This window comes from Panthera leo, chromosome F3 (genome assembly GCF_018350215.1).
Source record: "Panthera leo isolate Ple1 chromosome F3, P.leo_Ple1_pat1.1, whole genome shotgun sequence".
Classification (NCBI taxonomy): Eukaryota; Metazoa; Chordata; class Mammalia; order Carnivora; family Felidae; genus Panthera; species Panthera leo.
The window spans coordinates 19,224,266-19,246,897 of record NC_056696.1 but is presented as its reverse complement, the minus strand read 5'-3'; the positions used below and the strand labels follow the sequence as shown (position 1 = coordinate 19,246,897).

General features: G+C 43.7%; 1 protein-coding gene and 1 long non-coding RNA gene across 4 annotated transcripts in view; one reads left to right on the top strand and one right to left on the bottom strand.

Annotated features, from left to right (window-relative positions):
- The window catches only part of ASTN1 (astrotactin 1), a 301,517-nt gene that overhangs the window by 93,359 nt on the left and 185,526 nt on the right, over positions 1-22,632 (top strand). For all 3 annotated transcript variants that reach the window (XM_042925143.1, XM_042925145.1, XM_042925144.1), the window contains exon 2: positions 20,808-20,995. In XM_042925143.1, the coding sequence (XP_042781077.1) occupies positions 20,808-20,995 (188 nt within the window). The remainder of the gene's footprint in view (positions 1-20,807; positions 20,996-22,632) is intronic.
- On the bottom strand, positions 1,675-12,352 carry LOC122211739. Its single transcript, XR_006198796.1, has 2 exons — positions 12,143-12,352; positions 1,675-2,120 (listed from the first exon to the last, which is right to left on the bottom strand). It is a non-coding gene; the product is annotated as an uncharacterized LOC122211739 (long non-coding RNA).

Genomic DNA, 22,632 nt, shown 5'->3' with positions numbered 1-22,632 from the left:
TCTGGGACCCGGGAAAGACACCAGCTCCTTCACCGAGGGTCTGTCATTTTGCCAGTTGGAATACGCCCTCAGAGATTCAATCCACTCTTTCCTTGTTTTATAAAAAGTCCAACCTTTATACACCTAATATGATTTAGTCCTGGTTTAATTTCCTGAATCTTTGTGCTGCTTTTTCTTCCTGGCTCTCATGTTCAGGGTTGCCAGTTTCTTTGTCCCTGCAGGTGCAGACAGATTAGCATAAAGAGTAAGTTGCAGAATCGGAGAACAGCAAATTTGATTTCAAAAGCCATTTCAGATTGAGGTCCATTTGGTGGCATTAGGAGCAAAACTAATAAACAAACCAGATTTTTTTCCCCTCCTCAAATTGATTTTTTTTTTTTTACTTGACGGTATCCCTTTAGAAGTAGAATATCTTATCAAATTCTGATTTTAGCTGTCATGTACAGTGCTTTTTTTTTGTTTCCTTTCTCCTTGTTGCTGACTGTTAAGTTATGTGGGTTGGCAAAGGAAAATCTTTTCTTTTATAATAAAGAAGAATGCATCATTATCTACCTGCGTGTTTCATGATCTTGCAGATGTAGTATGTTGTGGTTTGACGTTTGTGCTATCGTGACTCCCATTTTACAGATGGGAAAAAATTAGGAAGAGACTTTCAGGACCGTACTTTGACTTGAAAAGATACAATTCTGGGTCTAGTTTACTCTTTGACTAAACAAACATTGTTCATGACTTCTCTCGCAAAGAGCGATATGTACTTATTTACCTGTCGTTCCGGGGGGCGCGGGAAGAGTCCGCTGTAAGCTGAAACAGAAGGACCAGAGGAGGCTTGTGCTGTGTGCCGTGATCAAGGTCATCTGGGGAGGGGCCAGGGTTCAGAATGCACTGAGCAGTTCAGATTTTCTGAAGGGTGTTCACTCTCAGTGGGGAGGCTCCTGTGGTTGATTACAAGGCGCAGGGACTCAGTTCCTCAGTGAGGGGGGAGTCCTTGTTAGGACTCGCACATGTCAGCAGGAGGCAGTGGCCTCGCAGGAATGAGGGAGCAGGACGCATGCCCCTGCCGGGCCTCGAGGCAGGTGGCCCTGGATCCGGGATAGCTCTCGGGGCTCCGCAGAGGGCCTCGGGGTGTTCCCTGTGTCATCCTGCCCCACACCTGCTTTTCCGCGTCCCTCTGCGGTCTTGCCTAGCGTCTTCCCTCTTCGCCCCATGTCTTTTCTCTACCTCAGAGCTTTGCTTACTCATGTTTTTTGTATTTCCTCATTTCTCCAGCTTGAAGTGGCCCTTATGGTGCAGACTCCCCATCTGTGTGTTTTACTGTGCCTCTCTCTGAGCTCTGCTTCTGCTGATTTGTGCCTGACTCGTCCATATTCCCCAGTTCAGATTCCTAAGAATCAGAATCTGATGAGTTCGTCTTGTGCTGATCTATGTCATGGGTCGCTGCCCGGTCTATAGACAGGCTGCCCTTGGTGACACGCCCCCCCCTCCCCCGCCCCGAGAGGGTCAGGTGGAAAGAAATGCCTACGGAAGGGGCCCTTCAGGCACTTGCCTGCTCTTCTCTTCATAAACCTGTCCCTCAACCTCAAGTAGTCTGCCAGCCTGTGAGGAATGATTTCTAGGAGCTAAAATATTTTCAAGGTCAGAAAAGGAGAAATCACTAAAGTGACCATAGCTACGAGACACTGTATTAAGAGCTTTACATTTATTACTTCATTTCCTGCTCACAACAACTTTATAAAGTAGATATAATCCTTTTTAGGCTTAAATAACCTGTTCAGGGCAAACCAGTATTAAGGAGGATGGTTCATATGCAAACGCAGTCTGTCAGACTCCGAAATTACGCTGGCAAATTCTACTCCCTCCATATCTAACTAGGTACCTTTAACTGGCATTTTCTTCGCCCGAGTCACATGAAGCGTCTATGAAATCATCTGATTAGAATTGGAGCCATGATGAGGAAGCATCCTAAGTCAGGGCTGGGATGGAGGGGAGCAGCATGGGCAGGTGACAAAGGTCCCTCCTCACCAAGCAAAACTCGCTGGTGTCGGGACTGTGGATACCGGTGCCTGGCGAGGTCATCTCATCCCCAGCAGACGCTGGGGATGCCACGTGGCAGCCTCCTGTGACTGGTATTAACACAGATCCATCATTAATATTACAAATGTGCGCACCTGCAGACTTAATTGCTTCAATTTTCTTGAGTCACTGATAGGTTTATGGCCCGCCTCAATTCCAGTAAAACTGAAGCAATCTAGATTGGATGAAAAAAGTGTCTTACTCCAATCAATCTCTTGAACAGACCCAGACTCCAGCCCTGATGACAGACTTTCTTTCTAGACAGGGTAATTAAAGAGGCAGAGCCAGCTACTTTTTAAAGTCCCTTCATCTTAGTTTTATCATCTATAATACAATCTTAGAAACTCTAGACGGGAAACGTCTTTCCTTCTCCCGTCCCTTCCCCAGATGACTGGCCCTCCCTCTTGGCAAAGGCTGTATGCCCTCTCCATCTGTCTTACTGCTGAGGCCACTCAGTGTAGGCTTTCTGGTTTGTTCCTGAGGGGATCGTGGATGTGCTGAGGGGTTTCTGTTGTAGTTGGGAGATCCATCACTTAAGATCGAAAGGTTTGCCCACAAAAAGAAAAGCCATCTTTATACCGGAAGTTTTTTTTCCCCACCAAATCCAGGTTCAGCTTTTCACGCAAAACCAAAGAAAACACAAAGGGGGATATTATGGATTCCTTACGTTATTGAGGAAACCTCTAGCAAAGAAAGCAAAGCTACCTAGTGTATATTTTGTCCCAAGGGACCATTATAAATATGGAAAATAGGAAAAAGAAAAACCCACAGGGATTTGGGAATCATTAATAGATTTTTAAGTGACCAAATGTGAAATAATGTGTGTTAAATAGAAATTAATTGACCAAAATGTTTATTTTTGGTTACCATCAGGGGTATAAGAGATCCCCACAAGGTGTAACAAAATGGTGCCGGTCAGAAAACCCTCAAATCCTTTCATGATTGTGGAAGGGGGGGGGACCGAGAAAAGTAACTGATGAAATGACTTTTCTCAGTTGTTATTGAAGAATTTGTGAAATCTCAACAGACATCTTACTTTCTGAAGATTTAAGTAGTAAACCAAGTAACAGTGAGTACTGGTGACCTAGAATAACATGGAGGTTGGGGCACTGATTCCCTGTACAGTCAAAAATCTGTGAATAACTTTTGACTCCCCAAAAAGTTCACTAATATCCTATTGTTGACTGGAAGCCATACCAATCACATAAACAGTTGGTTGACATGTATCCTGTTTGTTGTATGTATTAAGAGACTCTATTATAAAGTAAGCTAGAGGAAAGAAAATGGTATTAAGGAAATCATAAGGAAGAAAACATACATTTACAGTACTGCATTTACCGGAAAAAAATTCGCTTGTGAGTGGATCTGTGTAGTTCTAACCCATGTTGTTTGAGGGTCACCTGTACTAAGTATACCCCAAGCCAGGGAACCAGAAATAGGTAAGTTATGGATGTGGCAAAAGATATAGCCATGAATCCTGAAGAATTTCAGAGATGAAGTTGGGGAAAACGGTGTGAAAGTATCTGACTCAGCGTCATCTGACAGACCCTTCCTGTTTGTAGGAATTCAGCCCTTATTGGGGGCCAGTCACCAAAGTTGAAAATGATGGATGAGATCTCTAAATACTTCAGTGTGAATTGAACTTAGCGTGAGTGTAAGGGGTGGGTAGGCAGGAGTGTAAGGAGTGGGTGGGCAGAAGCAGTGGGGGACATGGCAACACTGGATGTCTATAAAGGGAATCAAGTCTTAGTGTCTCTGTCATAGGGGTGTACCATACATATGCATCAAGGGGATCTGCTTAGATTTGCAAAGAGCTTTACTAGGTTCTATCTTTAAATTTTATTTTTTAGGGGCACCTGGGTGGCTCTCAACTCAGTTGGTTGGGTGTCTGACTCTTGATTTCAGCTCAGGTCATGATCCCAGGGTCATGGGATCGAGCCCCGTGTTGGGCTCCATGCTGAGTGTGGAGCCTGCTTAAGATTCTCTCTCTCTCTCTCTCTCTCTCTCTCTCTCTCTCTCTCTCTCTCCCTCCCTCCCTCCCTCCACCGCTGGTGCTTTCTCTGAAATATCCATAAATACATAAATAATCTACTTATTTATTTTTTATTTTTTTATTAATTTTATTAATTTTTAAAATTTACATCCAAATTAGCATCTAGTGCAACAGTGATTTCAGGAGTAGATTCCTTAATGCCCCTTACCTATTTAGCCCATCCCCCCCTCCCACAACCCCTCCAGTAACTCTCTGTTTGTTCTCCATATTTAAGAGTCTCTTATGTTTTGTCCCCCTTCCTGTTTTTATATTATTTTTGTTTCCATTCCCTTATGATCATCTGTTTTGTCTCTTAAAGTCCTCATATGAGTGAAGTCATATGATATTTGTCTTTCTCTGACTAATTTCACTTAGCATACTACCCTCCAGTTCCATCCACGTAGTTGCAAATGGCAAGATTTCATTCTTTTCGATTGCCGGGTAATACTCCATTGTATATATATACCACATCTTCTTTATCCATTCATCTGTCAATGGACATTTGGGCTCTTTCCATACTTTGGCTATTGTTGATAGGGCTGCTACAAACATTGGGGTGCATGTGCCCCTTCAAAACAGCATACCTATATCCCTTGGATAAATACCTAGTAGTGCAATTGCTAAGTCGTAGGATAGTTCTATTTTTAATTTTTTGAGGAACCTCCATACTGTTTTCCAGAGTGGCTACACCAGTTTGCATTCCCACCAACAGTGCAAAAGAGAACCTCTTTCTCCGTATCCTCACCAACATCTATTGTTGCCTGAGTTGTTAGTGTTAGCCATCTGACAGATGTGAGGTGGTATCTCATTGTGGTTTTGGTTTGTATTTCCCAGATGATGAGTGATGTGGAGCATTTTTTCATGTGTCGGTTGGCCATCTGGATGTCTTCTTTGGAGAAGTATCTGTTCATGTCTTTGCCCATTTCTTCACTGGATTATTTGTTTTTTGGGTGTTGAGCTTGAGAAGTCCAAGATCTATAGATTTTGGATACTAACCCTTTATCTGATATGTCGTTTGCAAATATCTTCTCCCATTCTGTCCGTTGCCTTTTAGTTTTGCTGATTGTTTCCTTCACTGTGCAGAAGCTTTTTATTTTGATGAGGTCCCAGTAGTTCATTTTTGCTTTTGTTTCCCTTGCCTCCAGAGACATGTTGAGTAAGAAGTTGCTGCAGCCAAGATCAAAGAGGTTTTTGCCTGCTTTCTCCTCAGGGATTTTGATGGCTTCCTGTCTTACCTTTAGGTCTTTCATCCACTTTGAGTTTATTTTTGTGTGTGGTGTAAGAAAGTGGTCCAGGTTCATTCTTCTGCATGTTGCTGTTTTCCCAGCACCACTTTCTGAAGAGACTGTCTTTATTCCATTGGATATTCTTCCCTGCTTTGTTAGAGATTAGTTGGCCATATGTTTGTGGGTCCATTTCTGGGTTCTCTATTCTGTTCCATTGATCTGAGCGTCTGTTCTTGTGCCGGTACCATACTGTCTTGATGATTACAGCTTTGTAGTATAGCTTGAAGTCTGGGATTGTGATAACTCCTGCTTTGTTTTCTTTTTCAAGATTGCTTTGGCTATTTGGGGTCTTTTCTGGTTCCGTACAAATTTTAGGATTATTTGTTCTAGCTCTGTGAAGAATGATGGTGTTGTTTTGATAGGGATTGCATTGAATATATAGATTGTTTTGGGTAGTATCGACATTTTAACTATATTTGTTCTTCTTATCCGGGAGCATGGGATATTTTTCCATTTTTTGTGTCTTCTTCAGTTTCTTTTATAAGATTTCTATAGTTTTCAGTGCATAGATTTTTCACGTCTTTGGTCAGATTTATTCCTAGGTATTTTATGGTTTTTGGTGCAATTGTAAATGAGACCGATAGCTTGATTTCTCTTTCTGTTGCTTCATTGTTGGTGTATGGGAATGCAACCGATTTCTGTGCATTGATTTTATATCCTGCTACTTTGCTGAATTCATGGATCAGTTCTAGCAGCTTTTGGTGGAATTTTTTGGGTTTTCCATATAGAGTATCATGTCATCTGCGAAGAGTGAAAGTTTGACCTCCTCCTGGCCGATTTCGATGCCTTTTATTTCTTTGTGTTGTCTGATTGCCGTGGCTAAGAATTCCAATACTATATTGAATAACAGTGGCAAGAGTGGACATCCTGGTCTTGTTCCTGACCTTAGGGGGAAGGTTCTTAGTTTTTCCCCATTGAGGATGATGTTAGCGTTGGGTCGTTCATATATGGCTTTTAAAATCTATTTTTAATGGTAAGTAACCACCATATTTGTTGGTGATAGAGCCTCAGTTGTGAAAGTGGTATAACTGACAGTCTTTACACATGATTTAGATGATACTAAACTTTATATACTAAAAAGTCAAGCTGATGGAGACAGACTGCAAGGAGATCATTAGAATCCATGTCAAAGGACGGAGCAGAGGGAGGTGATTTTCATGCCATCAACATCAAGGCAGTGCCCTCCCGCATACAGGGTCTGGTTACAGTTATAAAATAAAAGGCTGTCTGTCACATTATTAATGATTCAGAAAAATAGTCTAGAATTCATTAAAATCATTTGCTGAAAACATGGAGCCAGTATGCTATCCTGGCTAAAAAGGAGGAACGAAATGTCATCATGAAGTGCCTGGGAAGCCCAACAGTTCTCTACACTTATGTAGAACCAGTTGACTTTCTACCAGGCATAAAATAAGTTATTCTTGTCACTGATCTTTAAGGATCCTATTAAGATTAATAACTACAACTCCTATTTCTCATGCTTTGAACCACTTCCATTTGCATTTTCACTTGAATCACCCTGTAAGGTAGATGTTGGTATGATTTCCATTTTTTGAAAGGTAGAGAAACTGAGGCATAAAGATTGCAGAGTTAATAGGTGCAGGAACCTTCTCTCAAACTTAGGGTTTTCTGATACTGGGATCCTTCTTGTCTCTGCTATGCTGTGTGCTCCACTCTGGGGAACACATTTATTGACTGCAGCAGAAGTATGAGAACGGCAGGTGCAGTTGTCAGGAGGAGGTGGGTACGGTTCTATGAAGGCAGAATAAAAAGCCTGGCCCATACTGGACACAACAGCCAAAAATGTACCAAAGAAATATGAATGAGTCTACTGATACAAAGGTGGACTCTTAGAGGAATTTTCGTCACTTAAAGTATGTGTGACCTTGTTCACCAAACACTCAACTGCTAGGATTCAAAGCTCTATTTGAAACCCAAGGAAGGTGAGCTTAGGGCAAATGAAAGGAAGTACTCCTTCGCCCAGAAGGTATTATTCATACAGAACTTATTTCCCAGGTGTGGTACAACCAGAAAATATAAGTGTAGTAAACAAAGACACTGGAAATTTCATGAATGAAAAAGACATAGTTGCTAAGAAGCTGAGATCGACCTTAGCTTCTTTTTAAGATTTTATTTTAAAATAATCACTACGCCCAATGTGGGGCTTGAATTTACAACCCCGAAATCAAGAATTATATGTTCTACTGGCTAAGCCAGCAAGGCACCCACCCCCAGGGTGATCCTAGCTTTAAGACCAATGTCCTAGAGGATATGAGCCTCCTGACACACAATTGCCTTCCAGCTCTGTGCCTTTTTGGCCATAGAATCAGCCTCTAACTAATGGGTCAGTGCTACTAAGTAGGGAATGAAAATGTCAGGGCCACCTCCAGGTTAATTTCCTGATCTTTGGTACCGATATGGTGTGCCAGGATCAGCTAAGAAGGAAAACTAACCATGGGAGGTTATCTTGCAGTGGAAATATGTGTGGAACATTGCTGAAAATTAAAAATGAAATTCCAGAAGAAATGTAACTCCAGTTAAAATATAAGAATGGTAGCAAGGCTGTGGCAGAAAATCAGGAGAAAAGGGGCAAGGAATACATAGGGAGCAAATAGGTTAATTAGGAATTAGTCTTATAACAGGGGGTATATACTGGACCCCCCCCCCACCCCGGGGAAGAGGCAGGGAAGTATAGTGGTTTAGAATCCAGACTCTGGATCTAGACATCCTGTTTGAATCCAGTCTCCTCTACTTGCTAAGCATATGATGCTAGGCAAACTGCTTAACCTTTCTGAACCTTCGCCCTCTAACCTGTAGTTGTTCACCTCATGCAGTGGCTGTGAAGGTGAGATGAATCAGTGTATTCAACAGCCCTTAGATAGTGCCTGTCATATTGCAAATGTGTCATAAGCGTTAGCCATCGTTCTGAATTAGGTTCAAAGACCATATGTGTTTGGGGGCTGATGTTTATACATGCACCCATACTTCCTATTCTTGACTTGATCAAGTCACAAAAGAGAATATATGGATAGATTTTCAGGTCCAGTTTGTGCCTCACCATTCCCCATTCTTATGGCCATGGCAGATGATACCAAGGATTCTGCCCGACTGATCTCACCACGGTGTGTCTGCAGCCTCTTCCTTGGTCACCGATGGAGTCAGTGTGCTGGCTTGGGTGCTAATGATCCCTCCCTAGATCTTTCACTTAGAATTGGTGAGTGGACCATGTAAGGCTTCAGGAAGAATGTGTTCCTTTTCTAGAGTCATGTTACCTAGTCTCTTTGTGCCTCACCTCCCTAATCCTGGGGTAATAATAGTACCTACCTTATAGGCTGTTCAGTAGCTTAAGGAGCATGTATGTGTTTAGCTCAATGTGATAGCTGTTGTGAAAAAGAATAATAATTCTCAATTGTCCTACTTCATTTCTGGCAGATTCAGCCTGGTCTTTACATCACCCAGCATTGTGTGGACACTAGGCACTTGTGGAGCATGAACATTACAAGTCTTGTAGATGGAGTCGAGAAAAAAGGGAAAAACCTCCTGGTGCCATAAAGTATATATGATAATATAAGCCCACAGATTCGGACATGCCCCACAGAGCAGTCATCCGCACAATAAAAGGGTAGAAGGCCAGAGCAGGTGTGAGGATTGGTGCCATTGATGAATGCAAAATGGCAGACAGACTTCACCTGTTTTCTGAAAATGAGTCCTTCATGAAGAATACCTTACTCATATTTCTCGCTGACAGCCTCTTAATGTGTGTGTGTTTTGTGTAGAGGGCCTGGAGAGGAGGGGAGGGCTTTAGAATTAAGAAAGAATATAGAGCGGGCTATAATGAAGAAAGAGAAGAAAAGCACAAAGATGTTAGCAACTGGTCTTGTCAGTGTCTGTCCTTCCTGTTTAAGCAGCAACATCTTATTGAAATCAAGGGACCTTGTATTCCTTTAACCCACTCTTGTTGGGACTAGATGGCCAGATCCACGATTCCCTGGGGAGGTCTGTCTGTCAGGTCATTTAGAGGTCATCTTGACCCCTATTATAATGAGCATTTACCCAAATAAGCCTGCAGAAATGAGCCCAAGGCAGTGTCGAGAGAGTCTTCAGACCCATAACTGGAAGAGAGGAAGAAGCAGATCTGATCTTCCAAGGGAGTCTGTCATGGGGAAATCACATCAGATTGCCATGTGATTTGTAGACTAGTGCGAATTGGTTAATAACTCAGTTTCATTCCTGGGCCTGTGAGTCCAAACTCTTCAAACTCCTGACAGTGTTTACTCCTGATGTATATCTTCTGTATATCTAATTCATTAAGCTCAAATACAAGCACAGTGGTTCATGATTTCTCAGTATAAATAAACATCGCTCTGGTAGACAGCACAGTTTGGTAGAAAGAGCATTGAGCTCGGAGTCAGAAGACTGGAGTTGAGCCCTGTTATCTCCATCTCATTAGCACTAACCCTTGTGATCATCACTGTTTGGCCTTCTGACTCTACCTTTGTAGAGCCTACTGCATAGGATTGATGAACGAAAAGGGAGGGGGCCTTATAAGGGTGGGCTTTGCAAGTTGTAACGCAGTGATGATAATAAGGAATTTTTCCTGTGCTTGAGTCTTTGTAGAATTCCCTCCCACTCTCCTTTCTTAGGCTGGACAACACAGCAGAGATACCAAAGATTCGTAGCATTTTTCATCTTCAGTCTGGAGGAACCTAAGGTTTAGTTTCCAGTATGGCAAGTGCAGATCGTAGGAAGATGCCAACTAAAATCAGAGAATTTTAGAGGGAGAAGAGGCTTTAGAGGTCACTTGACACCCCCTCCCCCTTTTCTGTAAGAGGAAATGGTTCAGAGAGAAGAGCCTAGAGAAATGCTTGTCTTGCCCACCTTTGTATGTGCAAGAAGGCAGTGCTCATGGTCAGCAAGGTGGGCTCACAGGTCTGTAGGAATGGGCCAGAAAGCTTTGCTCCCCAGGATTGAGATGAGAAAGACAAGTTCTGCTTAAGTTGCAATACCTCTTAAAAAAAAATTAAGTTGCAATACCTCTGGCATTTATGATAACAAGCACTTAAACAGATTTCGTCTGCAGAAGAGGACTCAGTTTGCTCACAACCTCCATTTGGTCCTTGCTTCTTCCTTGACCGCAGTCACCACACCCTCGGCCCTCCAGGGGGACCTGCCTGTGTGAATTCACGAGTCTCTTGGTAAGTGCCCGACGGCAAACTCATTTGCGCGCCGGCCTTGAATGGGCATGGATGGCATAGCCTCCCTCGGTGAGAATCTCTGTGGCTGGGTCTTAAAGCAGAGGTATGTATATAAAGGGGGGTTTTATGAGAGAGATCTAAAGAGTGTTCAGTGTGCTAACAAGCATTAGAGAAATATACACAAGTGACTTGGCCCCATTCCTCACTGGACCTGAGCTCATTCCTGGACTTAGGGTTCCCAGGCTTCTGAAGATTCTTAAGCAGCTGGAGTCATCTATTTTTTTAAATTAATTAATTTATTTTGAGAGAGAGGTTGAGAGAGAGAGAGCTCAAGGGAGGGGCAAGGAGAGAGGGAGAGGGAGAATCCCAACAGGCTCTATCCCACGACCGTGGGATCATGACCTGAGCCGAAATCAAGAGGCGGATGCTCAACTGACTGAGCCACCCAGGTGCCTCCCAGTTGGGGTCATTTAAAGGGACCATTTGCTTAACTCTGTCAAGGATTATTAGTCACTTTTAGAATTTATGTGAGTGGCTCTAATAATGACAACAACAAACCATATTAACAATGACAGTGAAGGCACTGATGTTGATCGGTGCTCATCATATGTCAGATACTGCTGAGCACTTATATTATCCTGGGGTTGAGATTTACAAAGTGAGAGAATGGGAATTGAAATAGTGGAGAAGAACAGTAGCCTTGCAGTCAGGGGGCCTGGGCATCTTTCCCCCTAATTAGTATTTACTAACTGGGTGACCTTGGTCAAGTAGATTGACTTTTCTGGAACCCCTCATCTGTAAAATGGGAATATAAATACCCACACTAAAGCGTCATTGAGGCTTAAGTTAACCCGTGAATGTTGAAAGGGCTTCTTAGCAGAGCCAACACGTAATAGACATATTACTTGTTGAGTTGAAACACAGATGATAAGAACAGAAATACAAATGGATGAGAACTAATAAGAAATGGAGCTCAATCAAGACAGTTTAGGACAAGCAGTGGGTTTTTCTCCTTTTTATGTCATTACGGGTGATCTTTTGTCATTAACGTTTTCTCTACCCATCCCTTTTATAAGGTGAGAACCATACAGGGGACCTCATTGAAATAATTCAGGGTGAGAACTATCGCAAATGCTAAACTCTTTGTTAATAATGAAGGACTTAAAGGATGCGAGACAGGATTCCGAAGGAGCAGAGCTCTCACTTGTCTGAGAAGAACTCTCCTTGCAATCACCCTGTATCCATCTAGTGCCCTGGCTTTCTAAAACACAGGCCGCCATATTGCTTCCAATGCCACACTGCAGGGAAGTGGCCCCCAAGGACTTACAAAGCTCAAATCAGAATTCCAATCATGAACCTGCAGGCTTCAAAATGACTTATTCTCATTACAATGTATGAAATGATCCGTAAATACATATTTTAACATTACAGAGTTTAAATATTATTACACATCTTACTTGATGTCAGATTTTGTTAAATGCGTGTCGTTATCTCAATTTACAAAGGTCAGTCGGGTGGCAGTGGAGAATAGAGCTGGATATATTTAAAAATTTTCTTACCAGTACATCTGCAGCTCAGATAACCCTGGCTTTTTCAAAGAGCTTTGGGCTTTTTTCCCCCCTTTCAAATGAGACTTTAATGAGTATCATGTGGATAAACTCTTTGCGGAGGTTTGAAAAGATCCAGAGAAACACTGTAGTAGGAACAAGCAAACCATTTTGGATGAAATCATAAGCCATTTGAATGCCTCCTCATCTCTCTGGTTGTGTCAGAACCTTTTGGCTGCGTTTTTCTGCCACAGGAATGTTTTCATCTCCATGGCTAGGTAAATAGAATGTTCGTGTAGTTGCTCGATTGCTATTCATGCCGGCACAGAGTAGCAGAGAGTGACCTACTTCCAGCAGCATCCATAGAAAGCTTTGCTGCTTTCCGTCACGTCTGATTTTAAAATCTACCTTCTGTTTTTTTGTTTTTGTTTTTGTTTTTTGTTTTTTTGTGTGTGTGTTTTTGTTTTTTTGCATCTTCTGCCCCGACTCGGCCCCAGAGACACCATACCATGGACTGTCAAGTCTTTATTTCTTTCTCTAATCACTCTTGCTTTCTGTGTTGGTTCATTTTAGTCTATCATAAACCTCTGTTGGAAAAGGAGATGCGGGTGGGTGGCTAGCCTTAAAGGCAGTGAGCTTTTCTGACCTATTCAGAATATAGTTCTGTAAGATAGGACTGCCGAGAGAGATCAGGTGAGGTTTTCTTACTGAGACTACCCTTCTCCACATCAGCCTTTTGGAAGCATCTATATGTGGATGCTTTCTTATTGGGGACCACCGACTGGAGTTTCCAGAGGTCACTCTCATGAGTTTCTGTACAGCCAGTCCTTACTCTAGAAGTTGACAGGCTGGAGTGAGCTAGAAGCATTCCATACTCTCAAGAGGAAAGGCTGATTTGAAAAACTCCCACAGAGACTTATCCAGTTGGCGTGCAGAAATATACTTAGCTTTCACCTGATTTGGGGTATGACTAGAACCAAGTGTCACGTGTGGCTTTGTGTCATGGAATACCATGGTCACAGCTTGGGAGTCCTTAGAGACCTCCTGGTCCCATGATTTGAAGATGATAAAAAGGAGCTCCAGAGAGATTACTACAGCTTTATTCTTCCAGCTCCCCATCCAGTGCTCCGTTCAACCCGCCATTCCGTTTCTCATCACTGGATCATTAATGCTTTGAGGCACTCTTGTTTTTTGAGGGCACGTGTCACCAAGGAAAGGAAATAGAAATTCAGTTATCCTTCTCCTTGTCACAAGTGGAAATTTCTATCCCAGATCTGCAAGTCAAGAAGGTTCTAGTTACTTGAAAAAGAGATTCTTGAAATTTTAATCCATTTTGCTGTGGAAGGTTTGCTTGTGTGATTCTGTGTCCATGGCTCAAGCCATGAGATGATAAGAAACAGCCCCATGGCAGATAGTGAATTGAATAGAGGAAGCACATTGAGAGTTCCATTCACAGTAGGACTTTGAACATCTTTACAAAAGAATTTCCTGGCTATGCTGTCTCCCATTTTGTTGTTCACTGAGCCAGGCCTCCATAGGTGCAGACTTCAGGCAAACCATCGGTGTTTCTGGCATCTGTGCTGGTTGAATTCAGGCCCAGCAGGGCACCTTATCTTATGTGTTTCTTACTCTGGGCTGTGGGATTGTATCACTTCAGAACTCCCTACCAGATGGTCCCTGTAGCGAGAGGTGTAGAGGCCCAGCCAACTCAGCCCGAGGGACATCGTTTCTCTGGCTAGCCTCCTTTTCTTACTTCTCTTGACTTTGTCCTTTCTCTCTGCATCCTTCTCCTTTGTCTGCTCTTCATCTGTCCCTTATCTTTCTTCACAGATGGCCAGGACACTAATGTGCTGCTGTCATTATGTTATGGAACAAGTTGGGGTCTTCAGAGGCTGCCGTTCCAGAGACATTAAAGACTTGGGTCACGTTTGATACCAGGGTAAAGATTTGCAGGATAATTAGCGATCCTCTGCTGTTATTAACCCCTGACTCAAGCAGGTTATTTTCTTACAAAGGTGTTGAAAGTTAATGCCACTGTTATAGTTTCAGTTGGAAGACCATAATGAAACCATGTGGGAACTGGCACCTACCATCAATAATCTTTCAAACTCTGAAATCAGGCAGGTGGGGGTGGGGTGGGAAGAAACATCAAAAAAGAGTGGAAGAAAGGGGGGTAATTATATCACAGGCTTACCTTTGGTTACCTTAGTGATAGTCACTGATGGACAAAACCCATTTGTTATCATTCGTTTTGAACAGTTGGCTTATCCCTGCTGAAGTCCTGAGCTCAGTCTCCGTCACATAGGGAAACTCAAAATGGCCACCGTGGTAGCACAGGGTGGAGAGAAGGCTAGATTCCACTTTTAGAGATGACCCTTTCCCCTGCAATTTTTTCATCAAGAACATGAGGCTATTCACAATATCATAGTTAACAGAATTGAAAAACAGCCAGGCAAAACTGATAATGCATAGATTACCCCCTCCAGTCTGCTCTAACAGCAGGGAGTTTCGTGGTAGTGCATTTTATTTGTCTTCCAATTGATCCAGATCTTTTCTGACTCTGCACTGGGGAGCCCCCTCAGAAGCTGTATTATATTTGGTTAGAGGAAGAGTTTCTAAGATTATCAGCAAGTTTGGAAATCCTGATCTAAACAAGGTCTTCTAATAGTCAGTAATGGTCATCAGGGGGTGTCGCCCTCAACCTTGAAAGACTGCAGGGTCAGTTCAGCAGATGCCTCAACGAGAGGCTTGGAATTGACAAGTTCATGCCTCCTCCTGGCTTGACCTCACCACCTGAGCAACCTCATTACTACTTAGCTGGGTTTAACTGGAAACTCAGCCTTCTCAGGAGTGAAAAAAGGGCCCAGAAAGGCTTAGAGTGCTCTAAGCCACTCTAAGTTATTCAGTGCATTAAAGGGTCTTTGAGAATTTTCCCAGTTCAAATCCACATTTGACTTTAAATTGCCAAATTCTTTGGAAGAGGGCATCATAGATCTGGTGTTCAGTGAAGTTGTCTTTCGGGGGAAATTCTGATGCTGACATGCTATGTTGTTCTAGTGGCTCAGTTCAGGGATGCTCAGCGTGAGAGGACACCTACGGAAGGGGCACGGCACTTGGATGGTAGGAGGAAGTTGTTATGTTTGGAAAAGGAATTTTTGTAGCAAGCTTTGGGTATCCTAAGCTAACCCCACAAAAACACAGTGCTACAAGTTCACAGGGCACATGCTAACATTACAACAATGACTAACTGAAAAGTGATTTTGGGGGTGCCTGGGTGGTTCAGTCGGTTGAGCGTCCAACTCTTGAGTTCGGCCTGGGTCATGGTCTTACCATTTGTGGGGTCGAGCTCTGCGTCAGCCTCTGTGCTGAGTGTGGTGGAGACTGCTTGGTATTCTCTCTCTCTCTCTCTCTCTCTCTCTCTCTCTCTCTCCTTGCTCCCTCCCTCCCTTCCCCCTCCCCCCTCCCCTGCTTGCCCTTTCTCTCTTTCTCTAAAATAAAAAAATATGATAATAAAAGTGATTTTATCTCACTCTCCACTGTGCCTTTCCCCACCCCAGCTCATTCTCTAGCATGACTGCCTCTGCTTACCCATCTTCCTGCTTCTCTATTGCATATGCAGAAGCTCCAGGATTTCTTCCTTAGAAACCGCGTATCTGCGTCAGCAGGAATGAGAACCTTTCTCCCCAGCCTGAGGTCCAGTCCAAGAAGGGGCCTGGCTCTTAAAGGCTCTGATGAAATCATCCCAAACCTGTCCACCCTGTGCTCAGAGGGAAAGGGGAGGTGGAATGCAGGGAAGGCCTGAGAGAAGAGTGGACATTTCTTGGCACGTGGAAATTACCATCTTTCTAGGCGGTCATGTGAAACACCCTGTTCTGGACTTAGAATCGTGGAATGTCAAGTTACAAAACGGTCTTGAAATTCATGTGTACAGCTCCTTCTTACGTAGATAAGGAAACTCAAAGCTAGGCAGTACATTCAAGGCTACTCCAGACCCAGATCTCTTGAGTTCCAGCTCAGTATTTTGGTCACTGCAGAATACGGGATCAGAGTTACCATGAGATTGGGGTAGAGTCTAGTCTGTCTGCCGCTCTCTTTCTGGGTCTTCTTGATCTTTCTAAATCCTGGCCTTATTCCCTTCTCTGCTTAATGAGACCGGGGGTGACTTTCCATGAGCTCGGAACTGCTTAAACTGGCATTCACACCTTTCACACCTGACATCAATCTGCATTCCTTCCCTCGTCCTCCATGACTCCTCTGCACTAACGCTACCCTTCTGCAAACAGGCATCAGGCCACCGTTTCTTAGTACACATTCTCTTCATATGGAGTTGCCTCCAGCGTCTCTTCCCATTATATCCCATGTCCAGCCAGATCCCACCCTCCCCCAACTCAGCATGGCTGTTACCGCTTGGAGTACTTAGTCTTGGCCATGTCTTCAGTTTCTTCCTAGGTCAAAGCCTCTTTCAGGGTAGGGATCATATAGCAGTTTGCTGAATGTGGCCAACGGAGTGTGCTCCAAAAATCTTCATTGTATACAGGAACAAATGGCATCCTGGTTTCTGTGTATTCTAGGCAGTTCCAGAATTTTGGGAGGTGCTGGGAGACGTGAGTCTCGTATAGGGGAAGAATGGACACGTTAAGAGTAAGGGCACCCTTCCCTTTCTGGAGATCTCCATCCCACAGCGTGCTGTTGGCAATGGTGCCCAGCCCACCCGTGGTATCTTGAAATGGCTGTGGAGGCTTCTGTAGGCACTTGTTTTAATCAGTCCACTATGGAGCTCCACTGCGGAGCACACACAGAGCAGAGGCTCAGTGTGAGCCTTATCCACAGCCCTCAGGAGGCTTTGGACCAGAGTAACTGTCGCCTCCCATATGTACCTCTTGGGAGTTTCAGGGAAGGCTTGCATTGCTAAAGCAATTTCTGAGCATTTCTTCTTCTGGAGACCCTTTGCTAACATCCAGGCCAACGTGATTACATTGATGTTCCAAGCTCTGATCTCAGCTCCATTGGTGACGAAATTCACAAGACGTTTACTGTGCCCTGTGGTTTTTCATCAGCTGGCCTAGGGCAGATTCAGCATAAGTAAATAAGTTCCTGGTTTAGCATTTTGGCCCTCCCATGTCAGATCCTGCCAGGACAGGGAAAAAGGCCAAAGGAGAAGCTATCATTCTGTAATTATCTTGAATCTTAAAAACGACAGGCACCCTCATGGGCAGGCATGGTGCTCTCCTTGCTTTACCCTTTTTTTTTTTTTTGCCCTCTACCATGAGTCTGGTCTGGGCAGGATCAGGATATCACTGTCTGTGGAGATGGGCATGAATATCTCACAAAGAAGTTCAGAGGGCTGGCCTGGAAGCCAGGTTCAGAGATTCTGTGCTCTCAGCTCACCTCCCTGTGGGAGCACTTTGTCAATAACCTGTTCGTTCCCTGATACCACCACTCCTGGGACCCTGGAGCAGAACGCCTTCATCCTCAGAAATTGTCTTGGACCGCCAATACATATAGGTTTCTTTTTGGGCTGATGAAGATGTTCTGGAATTACAGTGGTGATGGTCTCACAACTTTGTGAATGTACGAACCACCGTGGAATTGCATACTTTGAAAGGACAGGTTTTATGGTATGAGAATTCTATCTCAATTTTGAAAGAAGTCATGGAATACTTGGGGAGCCTGGGTGGCTCAGCCAGTTAAGCATCTGACTTCGGCTTGGGTCATGATCTCATGGCTCGTGAGTTTGAGCCCCGCGTCAGGCTCTGTGCTGACAGCTTGGAGCCTGGAACCTGCTTCAGGTTCTGTGTCTCCTCTTTCTCTCTCTTTCTCTGCCCCTCCTCTGCTCACGCTCTGTCTCCCTGTCTCTCAAAAATAAATCAACATTAAAAAATGTTTTTTAATAAAATGTTATTGATAAAATAATGTTTTCAATTTTTTTTAAATAAGGAAGTCCTGGAATACTAAGACCTTGCACAACAAATAAAAATACTGCCGCTCAGAACCTGCTAGAAGACCACACGCACTACATACTCAAATGTGCTCTCTCTCTCTCTCTCTCTCTCTCCGTGCTTCTGCAAAAGTCATGTTGTCTGGTGTGTGTTGGCAATGGAGGGGATCTGATAGGACTACTTCTGTTTTAGCTCCTGTTCTGTGTCAGGCTGGCATGACCTTGATCTGGGTGTTTACTTGTCCTTGCTTCCACAGTAAAAATGGAGGTAATGAGCCTGGCCTAGTTGATGAGAGTCTCCTGGGAAAGAAAAATCCATTTTAAGCGCTTTGGAGGTATGAGGTGCTAGATTCCTTCTAAAGAGTTACAGGAAGGCCTGAAGTGGCACCCAACATGTATGGAATTAATCCCAGGCTGGCTTAGAGCCGGTGTGGGTAGGAGGCTGAAAGCGTGTTGCTCTGAGTGATTGAATTATGGTGTTGGGTGTTCTATTATAAGCTGTTAGTGCTTGTGAGTTTTGTCCATGCTGAGGAGACTGGTCTCTTCCTGCAGCGGCAGGGAAGGCACTTGGGGGAGAGATGTGCTTCCCAGGAGGAATCTTCCTGGGGCTTGACCCATGGTTGGGAAGTAGCTTGTGATTGGGGCACTTGTAGTGACATGTCGTGTGGCTGCTGCTGGGAGGCACGCCCAAGGGTTTCTCTTCACCTGGAAGTCTGGAAGGCCACGTTAGAGGAAAAGTGAACTCGGGAGTCCTGTGTCACTCACTGCCTCACTTAACAAATGGGGCTGTGCCTGCGGAAAACCAAGACCCGGATGCGGGGGATCTTCCATTCTTACACCCTGTGCAGCTTCTTGGCTGCTTGTGCTGGTCACTTCCAGAGCACGGACAGCTCGCCATCCTGGTGGGATGTTTGGGCACCAGGCGAGTGGGCGAGGGGCTGAGGATGAAGGGGGTCTCTGATAATCCTGTCTTTGCTGTCCCCTCATCTCCCGTCACACACTCATTTACTCTTCTCCCCGGTCTGGAGGGTATTAGGAAGAGGTAGGGAATACTATCTGTGTCTTTTAGGGATAGGCTAATGACCTGTGGCTCCTGTGAATTCTTTTCATCAACCTACCCTGAGCGGACCAGCCAGTATTCTTCTTCCTCGTCCTCCTTCTAATTCTCCTATCAGTGTCTGCATGTCCCCTTTCCACATCTGTACCTGTTAAAAGGATATCCACCGCCCTTTAGGACTCAAGGCCACTACCATCTTCTTCCAGATTTCCTCCCTTTCTTCCACCTCAACCCAGGCAAGCCTACTCTTAAATTGTACGTTTTCACATGGTGTCATTATATACATGGTGTAACACCTCCCACATTCACATTCACCCAAGGGTGGATTGCTTTGGAGAACTTGTTGAGGGCCTCATTTAGATTAGTATCACAGTGCCTAGAACAGTGCCTGGTGCACAGTGAATGCCCAATGTATATGTTAAGTCAATTAATGAATAAATACATAAGTAAATAAATAAAGCAGAACATCATTTGTGCCCTCCTACAAATAGTGAAAGATATTTATAAACTCCATAAATATTCAAAATTGCTTCCCTCTTTATGGTGCGGTACTTGATGAGAATACTATTCTAAATGTGTCTTATTAAATCTTTTTTATGTCCGTGGAATTATTATTTTTTTTGGTCAAAGGTGATAAATTTTGGGAGAAGAAGCCATGCCTTTTAAAAAATGAACTTTTATAAAGCAATACATTGCCAAAGTGTGCTCAGCGGAATATTAGTTCCCTAGGGTGGTAATAGTTGTTAAGGAAGAAATGATTTTGAGGCCAAATGAAGTTTAGGAAAGGCTGGGCTAATCAGGTCTCTCTGTTGTGAATTATCTCATAGCTTCGATGTGATCTTGCTTAGGAATATTAGCAGGAGAGACCCATAATAGCATACTTCTGTACCAGTAGCTTAGCACCTGCAGTGTGAAATGCATAGTAGGTTTTTGGTATTTTGTTGTTAATTGTTGATGATAGTCCGGTGCCTCCATCTCGAGCCTTGAGAGCAGGTGAGTGCTTGTGTCTGTGCTAAAGGCCCAGGTTTTCACCACCCCCTCTGTGTGTACCAGCTCTGCTCTGCAAAACTGAAGAGAAAAATTAAAGGGAATTAAAAAAACATCCCTGCCACGGCGAGTATTACACATCTCCAGTGGGCTATGCAGCAAATGACTGTGGTTTTAGAAATATTCTGTCAGCCCCAGTTGCTCTGCAGTAACCTCCCAGGACTGTTCCAGACGTGCCAGTTCTCTGCACAGTAATTACCAGCTCTTTCCTTGGTAGATTCACTGGTGTCTAGGAGTAATTGCTAGGGAACTCACATTTTCAAATTTACAAGAGGCAAACAACCTTCTATTTACCTCCGGGGTTATCAGGGTATTCAAACAGTGCTGGGTAAAGGATGCTATTGATCGTAGAAATATGGGGAAGAGCTCAAATTTTCACCTTGGTGTTTTTCTCAATGGGTGAGAGTCTGGCTCACTCGATTATGGAGCAAAGATCTAGGGGTGGATAAGTCTCTTCTTCTCGGGGCCTCTTCCCTTCCTGGAGATTTGAAACCTGACCTAACTATAGCTGGAACCCTTTGTCGTCTTTAGCTGACACTGGCTGATTGGTACCATTGCCTAGGAAGAAGATGAATAAGAAGATCCAGATTGGGCCAGTCCGAATTCTGACCTGTGCTTTGGTGTTTGTCCTCTAGAGATCTCAGGAAACACAGAGGACATCCCTCTGGTGCGCTGGAGGCAGCAGTGGCTGGAGAATGGCACTCTGCTCTTTCACATTCATCACCAAGATGGTGCTCCCAGCCTCCCTGGACAAGACCCAACTGAAGAACCCCAGCATGAATCAGCAGAAGAGGAATTGAGGATCCTGCACATCTCAGTCATGGTAGGAGCAGCGTGGCTTTAACCTCTCAGGCCGTAGCTTATGTTATCTTGACTTTAAGAGCCTTGGCGCCATGAACGTAGCTCTACGAAACTCACTCCACAACGATCATTGATCACGTTAATAAGTAAATTTCCCATTTGTGGGAAGTGTCTCCACCTGGGGTGAAATATAAGTGGTAGTTATTTCTATACCACCGTTACCCACCTGTTCTCTTTGGGGACATGCCTAGACATGGAGTAACTTTTACAAACGAGAATATCAGATGGTGGCAGTGGATTGTCTTATAAAGGCGTTCTTCAACTAGTAGATCAGAATATCTTGTAATAGTTGCTCCATAAATGTTTGCTGAATGACTGAATTGCCAAGCTGCTTGCTGCTACCAAGCCCTCTCTCTCCTCTTCCAGCCAGGAGAAAGTCAACATTTGGCTTTCTGTCCTCTTACAACAAAGGGCATATCAATAGATATTTGCCCCTCCCTGTAGCCTAGCTCAGAACTGTCACCATCAGCCTCCCTTCTCCTCTTCAGAAATTTGAGGCCTCAAAAAAAATGAGAAGATTCTTCCTAAAATTCTAGGAACTTGTGTTCTAGAATCTCACTCAAAAGTAGATGGTACAGTGACAGGCAGGGGTTTTGTCTGGTGGTGTTTTGTGCACTGTTGTGTTCTTAGCACTCAGAACAATGCATTCACATAGTTAATGCTTAATAAATATTTGTGGAAGAAATGAATGAATTTCCCAGTGGGCATAGACAATGTCTGCTTCCCTTGGCATCTTATATATTAGTATGGTATTGGTAAAACCAACATATCGTCTGCTTCTAGGGAAGCCTGAGAGCAGGTTGAGGCCGGACTGATTATTCATGAGCCATATATACAGAAGGCATGGGCTCTTTCATGTTTACGAAACTACATAAAACCAATCTAGGTCTTGATCTAAACTTTATCTGTTACTCTGATACCAACACTATGTGCTGTTTGGTTTTGTTTATCAAATTGGGAGAAATTGAGCACACTTCAGATACATAAAAATTCCCATTATCCAAATATTTGACATTGAAACTCTTTCCATAAAATCTCTGATGAAATCTCAGAATGTAAGTCTTCCACTGATCTCTGCACGAATAACTAGCTTGATAGATTGCCTGCATATACACAAGCTACTTTATTTAAACTATATGGTCAAGAAAAGAGTCCTTAAGAGCAAATGGTAAACCTCAATGTTTAGATGTTCTGGAAGGCAGGCAGGTAAATGAGATTGCCATGCCTCACATTTACAAATTTATTGAGGTTTCTAATATGGCAGTTATGGTACTTGTACATCCCTAATTAAAGACTAGCATTTCCTCTCTCAGGGAAGATTGTCTTCTGTCATGTAGCTTGTAGTTCCCAGAGAGCAGTAAGATCGGGCAGATCAGCCGAATCAACCCTGGCATTGACTGGAGTGACAGATGTAGAGGCCACGTTGCCTTCACATTTATGATATGGTCTCACTGATAAGAAGGGCACAATGGTGGATTTCCCCCAGCCATTCACATCTTCCCATCAATGTGACAAGCAGTCGTCATTGTTCTGGATGGTTTTTGTTTTGTTTTGTTTTGTTTCTTTTGGTCTGAGACCATTTCAAAGAACTAGTCATCA